This window comes from Amblyomma maculatum, chromosome 4 (genome assembly GCF_055883805.1).
Source record: "Amblyomma maculatum isolate TAMU_Amacu chromosome 4, ASM5588380v1, whole genome shotgun sequence".
Classification (NCBI taxonomy): domain Eukaryota; kingdom Metazoa; phylum Arthropoda; class Arachnida; order Ixodida; family Ixodidae; genus Amblyomma; species Amblyomma maculatum.
This window is the reverse complement of record NC_139347.1, coordinates 71962083-71988050: the sequence shown is the minus strand read 5'-3', so window position 1 is coordinate 71988050 and position 25968 is coordinate 71962083. Positions and strand designations below refer to the sequence as shown.

At 43.0% G+C, this 25968-nt stretch overlaps 1 protein-coding gene across 1 annotated transcript in view; it reads left to right on the top strand.

Moving 5' to 3' along the window:
- Positions 1–24572, top strand: part of Lcch3 (Ligand-gated chloride channel homolog 3) — a 30524-nt gene extending 5952 nt beyond the window's left edge. The window contains exons 4-9 of the mRNA XM_084599921.1: positions 2088–2308; positions 8358–8440; positions 11270–11404; positions 14157–14309; positions 16219–16466; positions 24162–24572. Coding sequence (XP_084456047.1) covers positions 2088–2308; positions 8358–8440; positions 11270–11404; positions 14157–14309; positions 16219–16466; positions 24162–24551 — 1230 coding nt within the window. The 3' untranslated portion in view covers positions 24552–24572. The remainder of the gene's footprint in view (positions 1–2087; positions 2309–8357; positions 8441–11269; positions 11405–14156; positions 14310–16218; positions 16467–24161) is intronic.
- Positions 24573–25968: the final 1396 nt, after the last annotated feature.

The following is a 25968-nucleotide window of genomic DNA, read 5'->3' as shown; positions in this document are numbered from 1 at the left end:
GAGACATAAAATATACGTGCAGCTTCAGCGAAGTAGAGGAAGAACAATAAAAAAGGGTTTTCGGAACTATAAAGATGCTTTCTGAGTTATTTTATTGCAAGCTTTGGCGGGTATCATGAAAGAAACGAATCATATTATCGGCTCAACTGGTTATTTAAACTCGAATGGCTAAATATTTGACTATGACAGGCACCTGATTTCAGTGCAGTATTGCCACAAATCTGTGTGATGTTTATTAGTAAATTGCTTAATACCACCAGACATCACGCATGCGACTCTTTAGATTTATAACCTTAGGTTGCCAGATGCGATCAGATATATATCGCACGATTGCAGTCATGCAGCTGTTTTAAGGTGAAAGTCTTTAATGTCTCATACTGTCGTTAGCAAATATGTCCGCGTTTCGGGTGGGTAGGCATATGCCAATCCCCATTGAATCGATACTTATTCAATAGCAATCGGATGATATCGGAACATGATTTAAGGGATTTTAAAAATAATTTAATGATAATTTACGACAAATAGGAAAATATTTAAGCAGATCCCCATACGAACCCAAGCCTTTGGAGGTCATCGCAACTATCATTAACCATCACTTACTAGTTTAGGGGTGTTTTACTAACACTAACCAGACATTAACTAGTACTCAGAAAGTGCAAGTCATCGTTAACTATCACTAACCAATAGTAACGGTTAGACGTTTCGAGTCGTCCATAGCTGTCAGATGGTGACGTCATCGGCCGTGACATCATGACCGGAAGTGATAATGACGTTACATCCGGTCATGACGCCTTGACTGTTGATGACGTCACCAGGTGATTCACGCATATAAGAAGCTGACCCCGCCGGGTGTTCGATCCAGGTGTCCGTACGGCGTCTTTATTTTGGCGCTTCTTCGAACGCCGCACCACAGAGCACATATAGAAATAGACGCAGTACAGCAGGCATCAGCGGCGTTTAAAATTGGTTGACAGCAAAGAAAATGTACAGTATCTGTCACAATTCTAGACAATCACAAACGGTCTCGCAGTCAATGCCTAAGCAGCGCGGCGAGGAAGGCTTTCGCTTTGAATCACTTTAGGGAGCCAAAGTGCTCCCTGAATTTTTTCTGTTATTTGAAGTTGTACCCGGTGCTTTCTGTAGCTTATCCTTTTTATGTGGTTATCTCGAATGTTCTTAGTCAACTTTAAATTTAGCCCAGCAAAAGTGAAACGTCAATAAAGACATTAAATAAATTTTAAATTTTGATACATTGTAATGTAAATAAAGTTTGATTTTAAGCACAGCGGTGATTTATCCTTCGAGGGTCAAAAGGTGTGGTTCTTGCGGCCGCCGAATACATAATTCGTCTGTGGGCTTAAGTCAGACCAATAGAGGCCTTGATTTAAAGCGCAGAACGTGCTTTGATTTGTGACGTTGATTGTCCCAAAGCGTCACTAAGGCTATGAGAGGCAATTAAGTAGAAGCTTGCGGAAATTTCGACCATCTGGGCATCTTTAACGTGTGCAGGCATCGCACAACACATTGCAGCCTTGCTCATATCGAAAAGCATAAAAAAAAAAAACAGAAGAGCTGCTCATCTGTTGCCTACGGCATTATCGTTATCACGTGACAATAACTGGAGCTTAATGTTAGCAACAGTCATATAACCTTATAGATTTTCGAAAGCCTTATATCCTTCGGCGGTCTGGTTAGAAACTAAATTCTCCGTTAAGGGCGCATTGTAAAGATTGCGCGTCCCATGGCGCGCGAACTTCGCTGAAACAGCTAGGACAAGAATTCGGAAAACACCAACATGACTTTTACTACAGTGTCCTGATAACGATGGCTGTGGAATAATTTATGAGATTTTAATTTCTGGAAACTGCGGAACTGATACTTCACAAATATAAGACGCCGTATAGTTCTCAAACGATGACCCATTCAATATTTTGATAGATGCTGCCACTCAGCCAAGCAGGAACGGCTAAATGGATACTACTATTGAAATATACAGGGGTTCTGCATGAATAGAGGTGTATTGAGGTGTGTAACAGCTAGAGGTCAATAAGCATGCTGTGGTGAAGTGTACTGGTGATTCTTTCCAGGACTACACAATAACCTTGTACCTGAATCAGTACTGGCGAGATGAAAGGCTCACCTTCAGTAAGGAGAAGTACGAGCTGACACTGTCGGGCGACTTCGCCGAGAAGATCTGGGTTCCGGATACGTTTTTCGCCAATGACAAGAACTCCTTCCTTCATGACGTCACAGAGAAGAACAAGATGGTGCGTCTACAATCAGACGGTCACATCACCTACGGCATGAGGTGGGCGGAATGCTGTGTGTATATCATGTCTGCTTTATTACTTTTAGCCACGGTTCTTGCCGAAACATTAGTAGTGGCTTAACTCAGCTAAACCAGGATACACAAAGCGAAGGCGGTAGCAGTCGTGGATGATACCGAATCGTTTCCTTGCTGTTCTTGTCGCACCCTCTTCTCCGTCACCTTGCGTCTTTTCTATGAACGGACTGACGGACGGACATAGACTCTGCAACATGCATATGCACATGCAAGGTGCAAAACAGCTGCCACTAGCCCGACACACATGAATTTCATTAGAAATCGAGCATCACTTTCCAATCACGAGGACCTTCTTGTGATGGTGATCTACGCTATCCGTAAGGCTATCGCAGCCCTAAATAACTTTGTGTCCATTGGTGATGTTAATAAAATTGATGCCGGCGGTGTTGCGAGCCAGTTTAGGAGAGCTTGTAGTGGGCTGTACTCCTTCTTTTCTCCTTTGAGAATGTTTTACCGGGGTGCTCAGACGTTGTTACTATATTTTCCAGCGAAAATATTGGCAGCATTCACGCGATCTGTGCCAAAGTGTGGCTATTACTACATCGCGTCTAAGGAGAACCCGCTTGGCATATTTGCGAAGCGTAGCAACCACTTCCGAATATCACCCTCTGACCGCCACGACAAAAAAATAAATAGAAAGAAATCTCGGAAGCCCTGCTGTGTGGCTTTGTGTACTGGAACGAGACAGAAAAGCTGGCCGTTAGCTTTCCATTGATTCCACACAGCCAACAGAATGAGAGAAGGCGTCTTTGGGTGAAGGAACTCAGCATAGGCAAGCCAACCACAGTATCGATGGTCGAGTGCTTCAGGAGTATTTTTATAAAAGGCTTCATGACATTATAACTGTGCTTGCTTTTAGGTGTACGACAAGGGTGATCATTATGGCTGATCATTATAAATCTCGCCCGATGTAAAATAAAGCTTGCAAAACTGCTCCGCTTCGAAACCAAAGCTGCGGAATGAAAACGACGTCTTTTTATATATTACTGCGCGCTTTATATGTCCCCTTTGGAGCTTGTTTATTCTAAATACTCATGTTTCATGGCCCGAAAAAGGAAGAATGAAAATAAAGTGATCGGAGCGATGGGAGACGGCCTATGTAGTAAACTATATCAGTTGGAGGACAGGGAGAAAAAAGTGAAGCGGCTCTAAAAGTTGAATGAACTTGCCGGCAAGGGGTCGCTTTACACACTAGACACGATCGGTGAACTGTACTTGACTCGGTTCAAGCCGGAGAATCAGATTAATGGCAAGTGAAAACAGGAGTAGAAGCCCACGCCCGCATCGTCGCTTCTCCAAGAGCTCGCCTGACTCGACGGTGTCGAGTTCACACGGCGTCAGGTTCCTCGTGGTGACAGTTCACGCCGCACTGTACACATGTGGGCAATCTGTCGAGTAAACTGAGCCAAAATTTGCAGCAGGTACTTGGTTTCGCGGTCACAGTTTGTTCTGGAGGGAAGCTGCCTAGAAATACAAGTGCGGGACGAGAGAGCATCGCTTTTAACGAAGCTTATGGGCGCGCTATGATTTGCTATGCAGCACACACAATTATAAGCTGGACGAGTCTTCAGCTGGAGTGAAGATTGCTGGAAAACGTATCAACAACCTTAGATATGAGGATGATACCACTTTAATGGCAGAAAGTGAAGTGGAACTCAATAGACTTCTGATGCGCGTACAAGAGGAGAGTGAGAAGTTTGGGCTTAAACTGAACATTAAAAAGAAAGATCATGGCGTCTTGCCCTATCAAGTCCTGGAGCATTAATGGACAAGAAGTGGAAGCTGTGACAGATTTTCTCTTCTTGGGCTCCAAGATTACCTCGGAAGGAGACTGCAGCCATGAAATTAGGAGACGCCTGCTTCTGGAAAAGAGAGCAATGGTTAGCCTTGACCGCATAGTAAAGAGCAGAGACATTAGTCTGCCAACCAAGATCCGTATAACTCGTGCTATGGTCTTTCCAGTTGTGATGTATGGATTCGAGAGTTGGACTGTGAAGAAGGCTGATCGCCGAAGAATTGACGCGTTTGAATTGTGGTGCTGGTGAAGACTCTTGAGAGTTCCTTGGACTGCCAGAAGATCAAATCAGTCGATATTGTCGACCATAAACCCTGACTACTCATTGGAGGGTGAAATTCTAAAGTTAAAGCTCAGCTACTTTGGTCATCTGATGAGAAGAGAGGAGTCGCTGGAGAAAGATTTGATGTTGGGAAAGGTTGAGGGTCGCCGGAGAAGGGGTAGGCAGCGAACGCGATGGTTAGATGGCATCCTCGAGGCACTGCAGATGAAGTTATGTGATGTTAGGAAGATAGTGAGAGACCGGAAAGCGTGGCGTAACATGGTCCATAGGGTCACGAAGAGTCGGACACGACTGAACGACTGAACTGAACTGAACTGAACACACAATTTGGCTAATGAATGAACGTGCAAGAGTGTTGCTTGCTTTGCTATAGTAATGGCTACATATATATGGCACTGGGTTTCAGCTAACTTTTGAACGAAATTCCAAGCGAAGATTTTAGCTACACCATGGCGAAAAATTTTACCTTACCGCTCCATGCAGCGATTTCGCATAACTTTACTTACCTGCAACAAGGAAGCACTACACACGAGCCGTGTTTGCATTTTTTGGACTCTCCTCAATAGAACGAACACTCAACTCGATCGATCTTTTCATCTTTAAAAAGAAGCATGAAGCGGGCGACGATAATGCGTGAATGCGCTTGCACCACGAAAGTTTAGCGACACCAGCTGACAATCAAAATTCTTTTGAAAGAATGCATTTAATGGCTGCATTATAACCTTATTGTGTTACGGAAATCACAGACCAAAAAACACGGCGTAACCAGCACTGGCGTCCGCGGGAAATAATTTGAGAATCTGCAAACGAACTCAAACTAGTGAGGAGTTTTCTGACATGAAATGATGAACTTTGTGCATCACTTAGTTTATTCCAAAAGTTTGTTTCTGCTAGAAGGGGTTTGCCTCGTAATTACAGCTCAATATTGTAACATACTGTTACTGGGGATGAACAAAGGGCGATTCCTAGTAGCTCCAGGACGAATGAAGCGGCTGGGCTAAAGCCAAAAGGACGCTCAGTTGTGGATGTGTCGGGAAGCGACCGGAAAGTCCGATGTTGCAAGGAGATATGTCACATAGCAACATGGAATGTAAGATCTATGACGCAAGGTAAACTGGATATCGTCAAGCGAGAAATGGACAGATTGAACATTGATATCTTGGGTATCAGCGAGCTCAAGTGGACCGGAATGGGAGAATTTAACTCCGGCGACCATTATGTCTTTTATTGTGGGCACGAATCCAAGAGAAGGAATGGGGTCGCTCTCATAGTAAACAGAAGAATGGGCAAAGCAGTGCTAGGGTACAACCCCAAAAACGACCGAATGATTTCACTTCGGATCCAAGGTCACCCTTTCAACATAACAGTTATCCAAGTCTATGCACCGACCACTGCTGCTGAAGAAGCTGACGTTGAGAGATTTTATGCGGACCTACAATGCCTTTTAGACCGCGCCCCATCATCAGACGTCGTTTTTCTCATAGGAGACTGGAATGCTAAGGTCGGGAGTGAAGAAATATCCGGAATTACAGGCAAGTTCGGTCTTGGTGAGCCAAATGAAGCTGGGCAGAGGCTAATAGAGTTCTGTCAAGAAAACAACCTGACCATAGCGAATACTCATTTTCAACAGCACAAGAGGCGCCTGTACACATGGATTTCACCGGACGGTCTGTACAGGAATCAGATCGATTATATTATTTGCCGGCAGAGATGGAGAAGCGCTATACAAGCAGTAAAAACAAGGCCTGGGGCCGATTGTGGCACCGATCATCAGCTTCTTGTTGCCAAAATTAAGCTTCGATTGAGGAAAACGCAGAAAACTAGAAGGCCTTTCAGGTATGATCTGGATCAGATTCCATTAGAATATGCTGTGGAAGTGAGGAATCGATTTCAAGAATTAGATCTAGAAGACAAAGAGCCCGAAGAGATGTGGACTGATGTTCGTGATATAATACAAGAAGTTGCTACTAAGGTAGTTCCAAAGCAAAAGAAATGCAAAAAAGCAAACTGGTTATCTGAAGAGGCTTTGCAAATAGCTGAGGAAAGGAGGATGGCAAAAGGTATGGGGGAAAGAGAAAGATACAAGGTTCTCAATGCGGATTTTCAGAAAATAGCAAGGAGAGATAAGAATGCCTTCCTGAACATACAGTGTCAAGCAGTTGAGGACAACAGCCAATTAAGAAACACAAGAGCTCTGTATAAGACAATCAAAGATATCAAAGGAAGCTTCTGTGCTAAGCTGGGCGTGATAAAGGACAAACGAGGCAAGGACCTCACTGAAGCCTCAGAGATAAAGAAGAGGTGGCAGGAATACACAGAAGAACTGTACAAGAAGGACCCGGATGTGCAATCCCAACATAGGACGGTTGTGATTACTGATCTCGAGCCGGGCATCCTGAAGAGTGAAGTTGAATGGGCCTTAGCCAGCCTTGCTAAGAACAAAGCAAGCGGAATTGATGGTATTCCAGCTGAGTTGCTTCAAAACCTCAACCACGACGCTGTTAACACACTGCATACATTATGTCAAAAGATTTGGACAACCCTGCAGTGGCCACAGGATTGGAGGAGGTCAGTTTACATCCCCATTCCAAAGAAAGGCAGTGCCAAAGATTGTTCCAACTACCGCACGATCGCGCTTATTTCGCATGCTAGCAAGGTGATGTTAAAAATCCTGCAAGGTAGGCTGCAGCAGTATGTGGATCGGGAGCTTCCGGACGTGCAAGCTGGGTTTCGCAAGGGCAGAGGAACTAGAGACCAAATTGCCAACCTTCGCTGGATCATGGAAAAAGCAAGAGAGTTCCAGAAACCCATTTACTTCTGCTTTATTGATTATGCGAAAGCGTTTGACTGCGTAGATCACAGCAGATTGTGGCAAGCTCTCCGAGAGATGGGAGTTCCAATTCACCTCATCTGTCTCCTCAGGAACCTGTATGAAGGGCAAGAGGCCACAGTCAGAACTGGGCATGGTCTTACTGATTGGTTTCCGATTGAGAAAGGGGTGAGGCAAGGCTGCATACTATCGCCCTGCCTATTTAACCTATATGCAGAGTGCATCATGAGGAAGGCCGGTCTGGACGAGTCTTCAGCTGGAGTGAAGATTGCTGGAAAACGTATCAACAACCTTAGATATGCGGATGATACCACTTTAATGGCAGAAAGTGAAGTGGAACTCAAGAGACTTCTGATGCGCGTACAAGAAGAGAGTGAGAAGTTTGGGCTTAAACTGAACATTAAAAAGACGAAGATCATGGCGTCTTGCCCTATCAAGTCCTGGAGCATCAATGGACAAGAAGTGGAAGCTGTGACAGATTTTCTGTTCTTGGGCGCCAAGATTACCTCGGAAGGAGACTGCAGCCATGAAATTAGGAGACGCCTGCTTCTGGGAAAGAGAGCAATGGTTAGCCTTGACCGCCTAGTAAAGAGCAGAAACATTAGTCTGTCAACCAAGATCCGTATAACCCGTGCTATGGTCTTTCCAGTTGTGATGTATGGATGCGAGAGTTGGACTGTGAAAAAGGCTGACCGCCGAAGAATTGACGCGTTTGAATTGTGGTGCTGGCGAAGACTCTTAAGAGTTCCTTGGACTGCCAGAAGATCAAATCAGTCGATATTGTCGACCATAAACCCTGACTGCTCATTGGAGGGTCAAATTCTAAAGTTAAAGCTCAGCTACTTTGGTCATCTGATGAGAAGAGAGGAGTCGCTGGAGAAAGATTTGATGTTGGGAAAGGTTGAGGGTCGCCGGAGAAGGGGTAGGCAGCGAACGCGATGGTTAGATGGCATTCTCGAGGCATTGCAGATGAAGCTATGTGATGTTAAGAAGATAGTGAGAGACCGGAAAGCGTGGCGTGACATGGTCCATAGGGTCACGAAGAGTCGGACACGACTGAACGCCTGAACTGACTAACTGATTGTAACATATTCCTGTCGTACAGGTTCACGACTACTCTGGCCTGCATGATGGATTTACACTACTATCCTCTGGATTCCCAAAACTGCACCGTCGAGATCGAAAGCTGTGAGTAAATATTGACTAGTCTCAAGGACGCTAGTAAGATTGGGAATGATCAAATGATAGTTGTTTTCATTGTAATATCTTTCCAGTTATTGACAGTGTTCCACACAAAATTCGTGTTCTTAAACAGAAATGGAAGATTGCTTGTGTTACACGGAAGCCGTGTGTAACGGAAACGAAGGAGACGGAGCGAGAATGGCTTTCACAAAGTGTTCTGGTAATGAGCCTGTCTTCGCGCATGTTATATACGCGCTTTTACGAAGGCTTAATTTTCAATCACCTTAGTTTCTAAGAGTTGAAGGAGGCTGGCTTAGCTGTGCTCTTTAATTTTCTACTAAAATATAAATTCAGCTTTGCAACGCGTAATCTTGGGAGGTTCGGTGAGATGCACTGCCTATCGTGTTCTGCTGGATAGTAAAGGGCATGGTTCGGGTTTTGTAATCGATAAGTGATTGCTTCCCAACAGTGACCAATTTACCAGCGTTTACAATGGGATGGGAGCTATTGTATTCAAGATTACTAAAGGGTAAGAACCTGGGCGCCAACTTCAGTTTTAAGGTATCCAGTTGAAGTATCTCCATTCATCCGCAGTTAAAGGGGATGGAAATTTTAGAAGGCTATCTAAAGAAAATCCACTCCACTGCAAATTTGTTTTCTGTAGTTCTCTGCCCTTCTGACGTTGAAATAAATAAAATAAAATAAATAAATAAATACGGCAACTGCTGGCGCCGCGGCACGAGGGGGCGTACAGACCGGATTAGTTCTCCACTTCACAAGAGCACAACTCTATCGCCACATTTTCCTTATTGCCTGCTCCAGGAAGTAGAGGAAAGAAGCCCTAACCAATTCGAATAGCATACCCATATAAATAGGATATTATTTCTGCAATGACGTTCATCTAATCAATGAGTTCATCAGAGCCACCTTGGTTCTTGCATATATCGAGCAAATTGCACACATTTTAAACAAAATGAGAGCACACAAAGTGGGTGTCAGTAGCACCACTTGTGACTGCCATGCGACATGGTCAGATGGCAGACAAATAAAGCAATAGAAACGCACTATAGCAAATCAACTCGCCGTAAGCATTGAAAAACTAATGCCTGTTCGCTTAAAAAGGAGGTCGTTTTAAGTGCGCTGTAGAATGTCCCAGAAAAATGCAGTGTCCCAGCAATCTAGAAAGGCGTGTTCGACAGCCTCTCTTCTCTGCACAGTAGGCAATGCGTACCACATGGTGAGAAAAAGGAACAAAAACAACTGTTTTTTTGGCTCTAACTATGCACTGTCATTTTATTGGTATGTACAATTGACAAGAAGAATCGAATAGATAAGGAAGTCGCAATTTGTCAATATTTACGAGGGCAGCCATCCAAAACGCTTTCGAATATTGCCATGTGTGCTATGTGGTGCAAGTTCTATCCCGTATATGCAGGGTAGATTTACCAATCTTTCGGGACGTTTTCGTGGCAATCAGGTAATGAGAGGCAAACAGCGGCAACCTCCTTCCACCTTTCGCTCGTGATGACTGAGCCTTACACAACTGTATTGTTAACCAATTGGTGTCGCAGTTTTTGCTTCTCAGAAACAACAACAAACTTTTCTTCGCATGTTTCTGCAGCTATATCTCTGTTTTTTTCTTTCACACATAACGGTTTTTCTTAAATAGATCCACTGTTAGTGGGCACTTGCGAGAATTTGCTAGTACTGGCAGAATTTTCTTCGCGCACTTTTCAATGGATTGCCTCACAATCGTTAAATGCAGGAGTTAAATGTTGACATAGGAGACCTAGCGTTTCCGGTAACAACCTAAAGGAGGGCAAGTAGAAGATTTAGTGACATATTTTAAGAACATTACGGCCGCTTTCACAGTTGAAACATTCATTTTCAAACCGCATGCTGTCACCGCAACCAATCAGACCTCGTGTTTAACTTTGACTCTTTCGCGCTTTGTGCTACATGTCGTCGTCTTCATCACCCTCTACATATGTGTAGTCGTGGAATAACACAGCCCTATGGCATTGCCTTGTCAAGTTGCGTTGAGCGGTTACGAAATACCTGTCAGCTAGCGCTTAGGTACATAATCACCAATTAAGCCGATCTTTGCCTGAAGCCTGACATTGAAGTGTTAGCCTAGCGTCGAACGACGCTTGCTATGCGACACAACCAAACAGGAAACGTCGAAGACAACCCGTTGCATTGAAGTCTTCTTTTTGTCTTAATGACGATGATAATAGAAGAACCTTGACTTCAAAAATGTAAATATGCAATTAGACTGCAGTTTCTTATGTCACTTTAAATATATGTTTTTAAATGTCTTTAAATATATTGAAACTGTTTTGGGGCAATCGAGTTAACTATACGAAGGAAGGAGATTTAACCGGTACAAAATTATGGGTGCTGCAGATAGAGAAGATGCAATCCACACATCCATTGACTGTACATCAAAATCATCATCATCAACAACCGCACTATGCCCACTGTAGAGCAAAGTCTCTTCACATATTCCTAACAGGCACACTGTTATTACTCGTTTTCCTTCAGGGTGTTTTTATTACCCTCAATCAACTATCGTATTCCTGTAGTGCTTAAGCGACAGTGCGTGATCTTTTATTGAAAGTAATTCGCAATACAGGAGCCAAATGTTGAGGAAGGGACTTGCTTGATCCAGAGCTTGTGATAAGAATGAATGTTAGACGCAACGTAAAGAATGGTTGACCGTATTTTAAGTAGAGCAAAGCGGGCTCTTTTCTCACTGAAATAAGTTCTCTCAATAAAGTTTTTTTTTTTTACTTTGCATGAAAGAAATCTTATTATTATTTTTTTTTTTTTCAGATGGATACACTGTGTCTGACGTAGTGATGTTCTGGAAAGACCCGAATCCTGTCGTCGGGGTCGAGCAGTCTGAACTCCCGCAATTCTCCATCATGAGATACGAGACGACTGACCGAAAGGAGAAGCTTGCAACCGGTGAGGGAGCTTGAAGTCCCCGGATGTGGAGTACTTCTTTTTCATGATAAGATGTGACGTTTATAGTGCACTTCTGAAAAAATTTTAAAATGAATGCTGTCTAAAAGAGCCGAATGGAAATGTAAAAAAAAAAAAAAACAGCTGCTTGCTCGCCCGCTCGCACTTGCACGCAGGCACACTTATAAGTGCTTGTGTATGCAAATACGAGCAGACACTTTTGTATGCACACAGATGAATATGCAGTAATATGCGATAGAAACTGTATCAAGACTGCCAATCAAACCCTTGCATATTGAGAATTATACTCGCTAAGACAGTTGATAATATTTACCAAGACTTCTTGATTCATAAGGGCAGCAAAGGAACAAGAGAAGAAAATACGCAACACACGGACGAACGCTGCACTCGAAACTAGTTTTATAGTTAACAAGTTTTGTGCATAAAATAAATATCTACTTGCCAACTTGCTGCACAGAGTACAAAACAAACACGTCCTAAGATAACACTAAAACGACTCTTATCTTGTTGCCGAAGAAAGATCGAACTCTGATGTGCACATAAGAATCAAAGCATCACTAGTGCAGATATCGCCCTTGTTCTTCACGTGAAATGCCTCCAGAAGATCTCTTGCAGGTTTATCCTGACTCCTGCCTAGAATTCTTGTGGTGTCAAAACGTGGCGCGCACTTCCCGCATGACTGGTAATGCTGAACCTAGTGCACACTTTTGTTATTCCTTAAGTTCTTGTGGTGTTCTCTGAGCCGGTCATTGATACATCGGCCAGTTTGGCTGATGTACACTTTTCCGCATCTACGTGGCAGCTCGTATACCATCTTTGAAGTGCACTGAACAAAGGGCGTGGTGTGTTTTATCCCACACTATCTGTTTTCTAATTTCCGGAGATATGAGGGCGCAGCTTAGGAAGCTTCGCCGGAGCCTAAAAAACGAGCAGCACCCCATACCTTCTTCGTGGTATGCGATACTAATAAGAAATACTAAGAACACAATAAGAAACTCGTACTCGAAGATTTTTTTTCTTATTTTGCATATTCTTCTCTGAAGCGAAGAAACCAGAAAGAAACCTGGCTTAAAAACAAAACAACAACAAACGACTCTCACTGGCTATCAAAACATATGTTTCGAAATTATACCTCTCCGTCTATCAATGACTGAATGCTACTTTAATATTCATTGTAATCAAACCGCAATATACTCACTTAGAGGCCTCAAAATGGTAAAGCCAGCTTGTCAATAATGTTTTGCTGTTAAGCATGCCTCAAGGAAGCAACGCCAAACATTATATAGCTCTTTATCAAACCAAGACAAAGAAAAAGAATGTAAAGATATTAGCAGTTGAAATAAATGTACTCCTGACGTGCAGAAATGAACCATTGGTGAGTGATGTCTGTTTCGGTTCAGTATTTCTCTGTTTTCTTTTTCTTTGCTTTTGTGCCGGACGGAAGTATACCGCTAGTCAACAGGAACGATGTGGGTGATTTCTCGAAAAGGGCAATTTATCTATTATTAAAAGGAAAGAAGAAAACTGAGACCAGAAACACGTACCAAAAATGCCACAGACGCCTTCGTATCTATCGGCTGTTTTTTATCGCGACCTTCACCGCGATTGGTATACTTAACTACTCCATTTTCTGGCTGCGTACAATAAATGTATGGCTGTAACTTTCGATATCTAAATTATTGCTACCTCAAGGCAAAATTTAATGATACAATAGTGCAAATGCATAAAATCTAAGGCTATTCATACTAATTGGGTGCCCCTTGTCAGTCATTTTTATCAATTCTTGGCCTACGATTACAACTATTGGCTGCGATAAAGATTTGTTCGTATTGTGATGAATTCGAGGACGAAAAAAAAAAGAAACGATAATGATGAATTTATGACAAAGCTGCGCCGAAAATAGTATCGCGTATGTACAGGTGCTGACATAAGTAAATGGAGCACACTTTTCTGTTCGAATTTCAATCGTTCCTTCTGTATTGGAGATAAGAAAACACTATTTGTTCAAGTGAAAGTGTACAAGGTTTGCACATACCACGACTGCCAGTTTAAATTATCCAACGCGTGAAAACTTTCAGAAGAAAATAGCGTGCTCCGTTTACTTTTCTCCGCACCGGTACAGAAGTTTTGAAGACATCGAACTTGTGAAACCCCTGAAGAGTACAAATGAATGCCCTAAGTCTAATGACGAACTTGTTGGCACCGGGGTACAAATTGCCTTCATGAAAAAGTAACTTTTGCGTTGTATTTTTCTACCAGGGGTCTAGAAAAATAGAGAAATTTCCAAGCTACAGTAAACTTGACGTCGCAACTTATGCTGAGAACACAGAGCACCGAACCGTATGCAAGTAAAGGGCAACTTAAATGTACTGACATTTTTTGATAAATAAATATTTATAAATTGAGTTCTGAAAGTCTTATTCCGATATTGTAAAAGGTACTTTATTCAAGAAATTGAGGTATTTTTTTTTTCTGTTACGAATTGGGCTTTGTTTACAGTCCAAAATGTGTAGATATTACATAACACCTTATTTTACGCATGGCCTGTATCGCACCTTTTAATGACAGAGTGCAACTATGATTGTACATAAAGGCTCACAATAAAAACGCTTTATCAAGTTGTCTATCATTCACAGGATTGACTTTGGAAATAAACCTCCGTTTCCAGTTAAAATTCACCTTGAGAGGCACGCTGCATTAGATATGACACGATCTAATTTATTTTTATTTACAGGAACATATCAACGATTATCACTAAGCTTCGAGCTCAAGAGGAACATCGGATACTTTATCTTCCAGACATATCTTCCATCAATTTTGATAGTAATGCTGTCTTGGGTATCTTTTTGGATAAACCATGAAGCAACATCTGCACGTGTTGCCCTCGGTAAGTAGGCTCTATAGGGGCACCGTTTGAAACATTCTTTCTACTGCTGTCTTGCACTAAAGTGCAACCAAATTGGCCCCAATTGCAGGCTTATGTATTCGGACATCCTATGTTTCCCGGCAGCACTGAAGCAACTATGACCACATTGTGTTGATTGAGTCCTTTATACTAGAATTCAGCAAAACCATACCATAAATAGATGATGTACGTTAAAGGAAAAGGGGATAGCATGGCCATGTTTACAATACAGCTATACGTGTCCAAGGATGCACAAGGGAGAAGGTGACTCTTTGGTGAAAATAATGTCTATAACCCTTCCAACACGACAGCGTTAAAGACCTCATTCTCCGGATAATCCGGCGCTAGCGTTAAGAGAAGTTTATTTTCCTTCATGAGCATAATACATACAGTAAGTATCCGAGAGGAAGTTCCGTAGTCAGGGACTAAATTGGGACCTTCAATAATAGTAGTTTTTAGAAAAAATTAACTCTCTGAGCCTTCTCTATAATGTTGACAACTTTCGGCAGTAAGTTTTGCAAGTGTGTAAGGCCGAGAAAACTAAATTTTAAAACCTTGATGTCATTTGGTTAATAATTATTACTTGGTGTTACACCCATGCTGGGTGGTCTTTCACATAATCTTATATTTTATGAATGTATGATAATGAGTATGCGTAGGACGATAGATATACAAATAAAAAGGCTGGTGATTAAGTGAGTTTCAAATTTTATGCATAGGATCCACCAGCGGAGTCGGAAACAGGAGCCATTAAATGTCGCGTTGTGCCCTTAAAGGCAGAGCTCAAGTGTCCTACCAATTTTTTTTTTATTGACCGCTCGATGCAATTACGTCTGCATAAATAGAAAAAAGGAACGTTAAAATTGTGTATATTTCGGACCATGCCAAGCCATTCAATTTGCTCACGCATATCACTCAACGACTTGAGAGTGGAAGAATGTCGGAGCATTTAGCTGATATGCACAGGGCATATTCTACGATAGGCGAAGCTGCATGAAATTACAGGACAAGAGCACGTACTTGCAAATGGTAGCGTGCTCACTTGTTCACTCCTTTGTGGTACATTCGCGTTCCACGTGAAAAAAAAATGTAATAAATATCTGACAAACTATCAGGATAGACTCGTTGATTACGGTTCATTTGCTTTGACATTTTGATTTGACATCAATGCCAGGAAGGCTTGATGTTCAAATGGAGTATGAATTAGAGCTTTTTTTACAATCAATGACTTTTGCGTATCACTGAAGGAAAGTTTCTTTTTATTACGCAGTACGTGGTGACTTCCGCTTAAGATGAGCGAGCTCGTATTTGCGTTTTTATTACTGTGTACAAAGGGCTAAATATGTGAATAGCGCGCAAGGTGTGAACGGACGGCTATTTTGAGCTCCGTGTTTGTGACGACGTCCGCAGCCTCCTTGATACTCAAATACTACCCATAGTCAGTCACTACTCCTAAACGCCAAATTGTTTAAAAATCTTCGTGTATGTTTAGGGTTTCCTTGCAGCGTTCATATATATCTTGCCAATGCGCCCTTCTGCTGTCCTAGCTGCAGGTCGGGCGTTTATCAAGGAAGGGATTGTTTAGTGTTCCTAGTAGATATTATCTTGATTTCGCTTTGGCAGAGTACCTGATCCGGATTCTCTTACTCACAGTAAGCGCTGAAGCATGGACACCTGCTGTAAGACGTCATGCTTAGTAACGACCAGAAATATGATAGTCGCTCAGACATTGTGTTTCTATAGCTCAGGAAATAAACTAAATTATCTCAGGACTACCTTGTGGCAACGCGCAGCAAATGATGACATGGATCTCGCAAGTAGCGTTCACTTTCCTGCCGATTAATAAAGGAATCTCGACCAGGGCTCAAATTCGTCATGTTTCCTTCTCCAGGCATAACGACGGTACTGACGATGACTACCATCAGCACGGGAGTGAGGTCCTCTCTTCCCAGGATCTCGTACGTGAAGGCCATCGACATCTACCTCGTCATGTGCTTTGTGTTCGTCTTCGCGGCGCTCCTCGAATACGCGGCAGTCAACTACACCTACTGGGGGGCTCGGGCCAAAAAGAAGCCTAAGAAAAGCAAGGAAAGCAAGATTGCTCCGCCGCCACCTCCCCAGGGCGAGCCCCTTTACCCGGTAAGAACTTCTTCTGCACTCCCCTTCTCTCCTGTGGAAGCACTTCGTGCACTGGCTCCGGAAGAGAACTATATAGACCAACACCAATGTACGGTATAAAAAAGATGTGATGGCGCTATTATCGCCGGTTGGGTCAAATTGAAAGGGCGAGGAGAAGTCTTGGCGCATAGAAATACACGGAACTGAAAACATTCAAGGCTTTCCGATTTCAATTTGCGCCTACAATGTCGTTGCTTGAAGAAAAGCCATCTTGATGATTCTTGAAGCGTTTGTGAGAGTATTAAACATTATTTGAAAGGCGGATAATTTTAAACAACATGAAACCTGTTAGTGTTTGTAATTGTCCGGTGTGGAACAAACAAAAACCCAATGTTCAATGAAAGAAGATGCTTTCGCACCATCTTGTCAGATCCGATGTGTATAGGTCAGGAAGACCACAGCAGGACCTGAAATGGAGCGTCCGAATAATCTAGTTAGCGAAACACCATTGTGTTGTATCAATCGCTTGACTACGTACTTATCTTGAAGATCGGCAGGAATCGCTTTACCTCCTCATTGACAGGTACGAAATGTGCAGGAAAGGGAAGGGAGGCGTAGCCAAATTTTATTCTTATTGTCGAAGTGAGTATTTACATTTAAAGAACAATGTGTCGTATTGCTTGCTTGCTTCGACGATCACTGTGACAATCGGTATACAGACTTTTTCGCACCACTTTGCCCGACCAGAGTTGTGCAGGCCACGAAGAAAAGATATCGCTAGATTCCCTACAAGTCGTCGAAGTAAACACTAGGATTTGTAACTAAGTACTGGCCTTTCGTATAAACAGTTCTCCTTTATGCCCATCTCTGACGATCGGTAGGCGATTCTTTCACACCACGTTGCAAAGAACGGGAAATTGCAGACCACGACGGCACGACGGAAGATTACAGCTATATTTCTTACTTAACCTCGGAGAGCCCTCGGGGCTTCCAAGCGAATTACCAGTATGCCGTAAAAGTACATTCTATGTACATTCTATGTACCTCTATGTACATCAACAACAGGCAGCGTATGTTTTCTCTTCAACTTCCCCGACCAGGTATGAGTAGTTCAGGAGGGAAGAGCTACATTTGCAGCTACATATCCGAGTGAAATGTAGGAGTTGTAGGAAAACTATAATTGTGGTTTTCATTTTTAGGTGTCGCGACAATATACAGAAAAAAATGCTTTTAGACTGCCTTGATATTGGCAGATCAGGAAGAGCGCAACAAGAATTTCAGCTTTTAACGAGGGAGTGTAGTCGAGGCTTTTCAGAAAAAGCCCATTACGATATAAAAATAGCTTCACTCCTTGTGGATTTCAATTACCAACAGCAGCTGTTGTCGCACCATCTTGTGAGGCCTGATGTGTGCAAATCATCCAGGACACAGCAAGACTTGGTGCTCCAGCTCGAAGTCGACTCTAGGCTTTAGAAATACACCACTGTGTCGTATTGATGGCTCGCTTCCAAACTCATCGTCATGATGGACAGGAATCGCTTCTATATCCCTTTATCAGTCCCGATATGTGCAGGTAAAAAAGGGCGCAGCTAGATGTGTCCTGCTCCACATCCACTCTAGGATTTGCAGGCAAACACAAACGTGCTGTCGTAATGGCTTCCTTCCATGCGCATCGTTATTATGAACGGAAATGCATCATCAACGGAAATGTTACATCAACTTGTAAGACTCGATGGCTGCAGGTCAGAAAGGGCGCAGGTACATTTCAAGATTAATATTGGAGTGGGCTCGAAGCCTAATAATGCCGTTTAGTAATATAGGGGGTTCACTTCTACGAACAGGAACTGCTCTTACATCACATTGTCAAACACGATATGTGCAGCTCATTGATAGTACAGCTGGATTTACGGCTCGTCGTTGGAGTTAATACGGGGCCTTTTTAAAAAATAAATTGTCGTATTGTCGTATTGTACCATTATGTCGTATTGTCAACACCATTGTGCCAGTTTTGCATGCATAAACATTGTGATCATTATGATGCCCGATTTTAAACGACTTCAGACCCCATACGCGTACATCAAGAAGGGTTGAGCTAGATTTTCTGCCCCAGTTTCTTAGCATAGCACTATACTGATGTTATGGTTTGCCTGTATTCGGAGTGTTAGGATTGACAGGACATGCTTTTACATATCCCCAAGAGATCTAATCTGAGTACGTCAAAAAGTGAGAAACGTCGGAGTGGGTTCAGCTTCGCCGCAGAACACCGATATGTCGTAATAATGAATTTAGAGGCTCGGTGTCGTATATTGTGCTGACAGAATAGGATGTAGCATCCACCCGTTATTGAACCGCCGTGCACAAGCGGGAGAGCTTGTCGGTGGCGGAAAAAACGACATCCACATCGTAACGTCCACCTACTTTTTTGAGCCGTTGAGAAGTTTTATGCGCGTATGGGATTACGGCAACTTTCGTTTTTCTCGCCTGTGCTTATTGCAGGCCGTTCTGTAGACAAAATATGTGACGTTAAGCATGTAACATATATGCTGAATGATGGAAAAATGTTGCATACCCAGTTCTGACGACCTGTGGCCACACTCACACCGAGAAACTGGCCGATGCCTAAATATACGGCTCATGGAGCACAAAAAGAATGGAGCTCCACTGCAGGGATTGAAAATGATTAGGTTAAGAAAGCGTAATGTGTGTGCCAAAATTCGCGTTTGCCGCTGTTTTTGTTTATACACTCAAGCCAATTCACGCGCGAGCTTAAGGAAACATATCACATTGCAAAATCAATTGACCGGTGTGTCAGTTGAATTTGCAATTGGATAGGCTTTCTTGACACGTGTTTCATGACATTTACCCTAACGAGCTCTAAATTACATTCTTTGATGACAAATGAGTTTCCCGCGTGCTTGTTTTGTGCTGGTATTGTCAGCTTTGCTTTGCGTGTTATTTTGATCTGAATGGCTAACGCAGCATCTGTTTTTGTTTCCTTTGTATCTTCCTCCTCTCTTGTGTTCTTAATGCAGTTTTTCCGAATAAACCATTCAGTTGCGAGTGAGCGCTGGTGTCGTTTTTTCGCGCTCGTTTACTATGAACACAGGAGCAGCGCAACTGAAGGTCAAACGGCCGTCGATGCGGCCGCAAGGCTGTGCAGAAAAACGCCACTTTAGCATAATATTTAGTTGTCTTCATGTGCATTGCGATAATCGACAACGAATGCTTTTTGAACACCTTGCCAATTGTGATATGTGCATTTCAAAAAAGGCCCAACTTGATTTCGTTCTCCACGTCCGTATGGACTCTAGAGTTTGTAGCAATACGCCATTGTGTCGTATTAGTGGTTTCCACCATGTTCGTCGTGATGATCTACAAATATAACTGTGTGCCACATTTTCAGATCCTACATGAGCATGCCGGAAATGGCGCTCCTCGATTTCCAACCCAGCATCGAAGTTATCTCGCTTTGCTAAAAAATATTTTTTTTTTTTGTTAGTGGTTTGCCTCAATTCTCGACGTGATGACTGACAGGAAATACGCTTACACCACATTGTCAGACTCGACCTGTGTACTTCCGACAAGACACTGCTAGATTTCCCGCTGCCACCGAGAGTTGACAAGGCTGTATAGAACAACGCCTTTATGTAGTGTTTAATAATTTGTCTCCATGCTAATATTCATGATGGACAGGAACCGCTTTAACGTCAAGTTGCGAGACCCAATATGTACAGGCCATGATGAGCACAACTGGATTTACTGCTCCACTTCAGAGTGAGCTCAAGGATTTGGAGAACAGCGCTGTTTTGTATTATTAAAGGTTACCCTCCATGCTAAACAGCAATCGTTTTACATGACCTTGTCATACCATATATGATCAGTTCAGGAAGGGCAAAGTTAAATTTATTGTTTCAAGTCTGGGTGGACTGCAGACATTTAAGCAATACAGCATAACTGGCAGGAAATACTTGCATGCCACCTTTTCAGATATAATATATCGTGGATAGGAAAGGCCCAGTTAGATTTACACCTTCACATCTGAGTGGACACCAGGCTTTGCAGAAACACTCTAATGTGTCATATTAATAATTTTTCGTCATGCTTATGGTGGTAATACGGACCAACTGATTGTACAAAAGATTTTCAGACCTGATCGGTGCGGGTCACGAATCACACAGCTAGATTAAGTTTTCCACGTCCACTTGGTTTTCAGGTTTTGGAGAGGAACACCATTGTGTCGCAATAATTGTTTGCCTTCACGTACGTGCATCAAGAAGTTCAGCAGATGTTTTAATTTTGCAATGCAGATCTGCATTTTCTCCTCCCTTTGTCTGTCCTTCTATCCTTCCATCCACAGTATCAGAAAATAAGTATCTAAGCTGGACACATAACGAAAGGAACAGATAAAAAATGTATTCATACTAGCAGCTAATTTCTGGTAGATGTTTCTGTAACGAACAGATAATAATTGAACTGAAAACGGCTCGTTCGGGTGGGAATTCAAACACCGCAGCTCCGAAGTGCCAGACGGGTCCATTATCCGCATCGCGTGAAGGCTTGTTCCATCTGGATAAAGGCGAACTTAATGAATGTGTGATATGACGCACAGGCACCCGATAACGCGACCGCGTTCAGTTATTAGACAAATATTGAAAAGAAAGACAGACACCTCACGAGAGATACATTTCAGTATTTTTATAAATGCATAATATCCTCGCGAGATGGTCAAAAGCGGGGCATTTCGACAACACTGCTTCGTATTTTTGTTTCTGAAGTGGAGAATATATTTCTTTATTATAATTTCTTTCTTGTGTTCGAGTAAGTGCTCGTAGCCTCCTCCGCAGGTGTTCTTGTCCGCCGTACTGACAAGGTCCTGCACTGGCCGAGTTGGTTTGGTGGCATGTAGTTTCTGTGCGTCGGGTCCGCATGCTTGACACATTTTTACGCTAGCCTAAATCCGCCAGTTTTGATTCACCGGGAATACGTGACGCAATTCGACAGAAAAGAAATGAACAAAAATGCTTCCACGGAAATGCTGAGAACGAGCGAGGGTTCTGTGCCTTTTTTTCTGCGTCCTCGTGGCTACTTCGTAGGCACGTAGAAGCGACAGCGTGTTAGAGATAGTGCAAAAAAGTAGCTATGTTGACCGCTTTTTTTGTGCTGTTCATTGCGAATGCATGGGACCACAGCTTTGAACAACACACAATGATGCACTGTCATAATAATAGTGTGGCATTGATTAGGCGTAAATTCGCCCCACCTTGCCAGACCGTAGATGCGTAGTATATAAGAGAAATGCGCAACAACTTAGACAGGACACAGGAAGAAACACATACAACAGTTCACGAGCGCAACTACCAACTGTTTAATGGGGTGAAGCAATAACAGCATATATACAGAAAAGCAGAGCATGCGTAAAGGTAGAGCAGGCACACACATCACAAACACCGCAATTTTACACAAACGAATCAAGATATGAAACTTCAGCATCATAGATCTGCAACGAAGCATCACTTACGCAGCGATCAGATAGTTTTTTTGACATGGAAGGCCTCTAAGACAAGCCGGGCTTTCACATTGGTACTCCTGCCTAGAATCTTTGTCATCTCAAATCTTGCCCTACACGTGCTAATGCAGGAAGAAATGTGCCTTACAAGGTTTGAATTTTTATCATTATTGTCTACATTTTTTGCAGGCTCCATTAAGGCCAGTTTGGCCTACTTAGGAAGAGCCACAAGAAAGGGGCGAGCTGTATACCACTCCTGTGGCGCACTTAGCATAGGAGGTGCCATGCCTTTTTTTTGCAACCCCTTTCACACACGCCAGAAATGCGGCAGCAAAGCTTTGATAGCTTGTTGGGGGCTGAGAACACCAAAGGTACATGGTGTCTACCGGCCACTTTCTTCAGGTTATGAGACACCTGGTGCACATAGGGGACCACAACCGGCTTTGAAGCCGAGTAGTCAGGTCTTTTTTGGGCGCCTTTTTGTTTCTGCAGGAGGCGGGAAACCTGATAGTCGAGACTTTCCTGCATGCTATGAGGGCACGACTTGTGAAGCGCCGACTCCAAACAGAGAGACGCAATGGCTCTTTTTACAACCTTGGAGTGTGAGGAGTCGTATCTCAGTAGCTCCTTGTTAGCACCTTGTAGCTCCTTGGTAGCTCCTTGGTAGCAATTCAAACCTTGTAAGGCACATTTCTTCCTGCATTAGCACGTGTAGGGCAAGATTTGAGATGACAAAGATTCTAGGCAGGAGTACCAATGTGAAAGCCCGGCTTGTCTTAGAGGCCTTCCACGTCAAAAAACTATCTGATCGCTGCGTAAGTGATGCTTCGTTGCAGATCTATGATGCTGAAGTTTCATATCTTGATTCGTTTGTGTAAAATTGCGGTGTTTGTGATGTGTGTGCCTGCTCTACATTTACGCATGCTCTGCTTTTCTGTATATATGCTGTTGTTGCTTCACCCCATTAAACAGTTGGTAGTCGCGATCGTGAACTGTTGTATGTGTTTCTTCCTGTGTCCTGTCTAAGTTGTTGCGCATTTCTCTTATATACTATGCAGAACCAACTAGCCCGACAACACGCTCTTCTGAACTGTATTACTAGGTGTATAGGTTAGAGGTAATGGCAGAGCTAAATTACCTGCTCAGCGTCGTAATAGTTTTACGCCTTGGCTGTGGAATACCCTTGTTTTGTCTTAGGGATATATAAACTGCAAATATAAAGGAGGAGGTTAGACTTTTCTTGCCTCTTTGTAGTCATCGTTGGTTTCATAGTTGTGTGGTGGGGTCTACAGGGGCATATACGTGCTTGCAGGAACTAGGAGTAGAGTTATGTGGAGGTAAGTAACGTATGGCGTGATAGCGGTAAAAATGGTTCGTGCTCTCATTTGGGGTCCTGTGTTGAGACCTCGCTCATCACAGACTGCTTTTGTGCCTAATAAAACGAGTACGTTTTAGCCAGTTAAACAAGCGCGTTTTGTTGGCATTGGCGCAACGCGCGTGACGCACGACCCGATGGTTTTATTACTTTCAGGTCTCCTACTAGTCCACTTAATTTTTATTTTAATCAAAGTTGGTTCTGGTAATATTCCTACATCACAAGGCCCTCTCAGCCAACCAGGATTTGTCTGTAAAGCAAACGCCGTATTCTTTGTGGAGCGGGACTTCTAAAACGACCGCGTTAATGTAAAGGAAAATATCCTAATCTCACACCTACACCGATGTGGAATCGACATAATGTTTAAAAAACGTTGTCTGTATTCTTTCTATGCAGTCTTTCTCTTCACGAATGAACGGCACGATACTTTTATATTTAGCGCATAATTAAGGATATAATGGTCAAATCCACTTGCATTCAAGGGTTTCTTGGTGATACTTGTGTGCACTTCTTTTAGCCCTCTCCTACAAGTGTCGTCCCAAAACGAGCTAAAAAGCACACTGATCCGACAAAAAATGCCCTTCTTCTTAAGTGGGAATTAAACCCTGTCTTCAGTATTTTTCACAACTATATATATTGAATAATACTTACAACAATAGTTATAATTGCTTCATTCCGTCTTCTCTTTGAACGTACGTTTCGCAAATAAGCATTCCATGCTTGTTGTGCCGTTTAGTTCAGTTCACTTTGGCTCTTGTGCGATACCTCTCGCTGGATCTGCTTGCTTTCCTGTTAGCGGATTGCCTATACATAATTCCCTCTTTTTATTTGACAGAACAACGAAGAGATAATCGAGCTGCATGACGTGCGGCTTTCTCCAATCCCCTGTCTGCGCAAAAGGCATCACCCTCTGTCGGCACCAGGAAGCGACAGCGAGCTCAAGTTTCCCCCTTCGTTTCGCATGACGGGCCGGTTTCCCTACAACTCACGGACCCTGCCAGCCTGCTACCGAGGTGGCGGGCTCCGGGGCGCAACCGACTACGGCACCCCCGGTGGAGCCCGGAGACCGCGCGTGTTCCAGACTCTGCGGCGAGGCGCCAGCGCCATCAGGGCCACCATTCCGCGCATCAAAGACGTCAACAAGATCGACAAGTACTCCAGGGTCATTTTCCCTATATCGTACCTTGTGTTCAACGCCGTCTACTGGTGTTTCTACCTCATGTGACTGGCGCCACGGATGCCGACCGCTGGCGGCGGACTCTGTGTATTTCGAGGAGGAAAGCCAACAAACCATCGCCGGCGATTAAGCGTCGGCGATGTAAACTCTCGGCAATGGTGCCCGCCTGCCGGTGGCGAACGCGAAACGCGTAGAAACACACAGGGCGGGGCGAAAGTTGATCGAAAGGTTTTCGGTTCATTTGAAGGTTATCTCTTTTCTGCGTCACTGAGAATGTAAGAAACGAAACGAATATCAATTCATTGCATCACTTGCAGCGACACCTATTCCCCGCTGCAAGTTCAAAGGGTTACGGGCATTGTCAACGAGCGTAAGTTTCTTTAATTTAGTTGAGCAGGCTCCACTTAATTGGCTGTTCAATGATTACACGTTCGCTCCGATATGTCGTCTCCTGTCGCTTGCCAGTTCTATCGGTGTTGAAAAATCGCAGCTCAGAGACTTTTATTACAGCTCAAACAGCACGTTGAAAAAAATATGCTTACAGTGATTTTCTCATATCCGTTGCCATAGTTTCGTTGAAGCAAATAGCGGCTGGTGTTCTCCCTACGCAAATTACTTTTATCTACAAAGCTCGGTATGACGTACACTGATGGGCTCATCCACACATGTGATGAAGAAAGTTATAAGATCAGTGTGTTATGACATGTTGTTTAATTATGCCCAATGCTCTATATGCACCATGACAAGGGTCGGAAATATTCTTTATAAGATTGATTATTATTTTTCTTGCAATGGTAGTGCGGTTCTGATCAGTAATATCGTAGGTGAAAATTTTTTGTTCAAAAAGTTTGTAAGAAATTTTTTTTTATTAATGTGTTTTTGCTCGTTGCCGATGCCTGTAAAGGAGCGCCTAAAAACCGCAAATTCAGTTTGTTACACACAACTTGCAGCAAAAATACTGAAACAAAAATACTTGCCTTCTGACGTTATAAACAGCACAAGAAACAATTCCTTTGAGTGCTTGCTTCCATTATTGATGAACTCTTACCATTTGGTCCACATGACATTAGGCGTTCATCTCTTCAACAAACTGTTTATTTTTCTGAAATATATGTGTATTGTACAAATGTGGACGCGCGTTCTGAATTCGTGAAGTGCAGATGAATTCGTAATAACCTAGAAGAGTTACATGGGCACTTGTATGACGCTTGTAGACACTGATTCAAAAGAGTTGCTGTATTTGATGCAGAAAAGTTGATCGTACAGAGCAATTTTGTTTGTTCGCCTTGTCGAGTGCAGCCATATAGTGTTCTCCATCTGGAGAAGCGCTTCATTTAGTCTAATACTCCAAGACCTTTTTGCGACGAGTGAAGCCTTCACATGTGGTGAAAAAAAAAAGTTTTACTGTCGCTTTCATAAATTTTCTGATAATACATAAAAGCTGGCATTGAGCTTCTTACAGTTT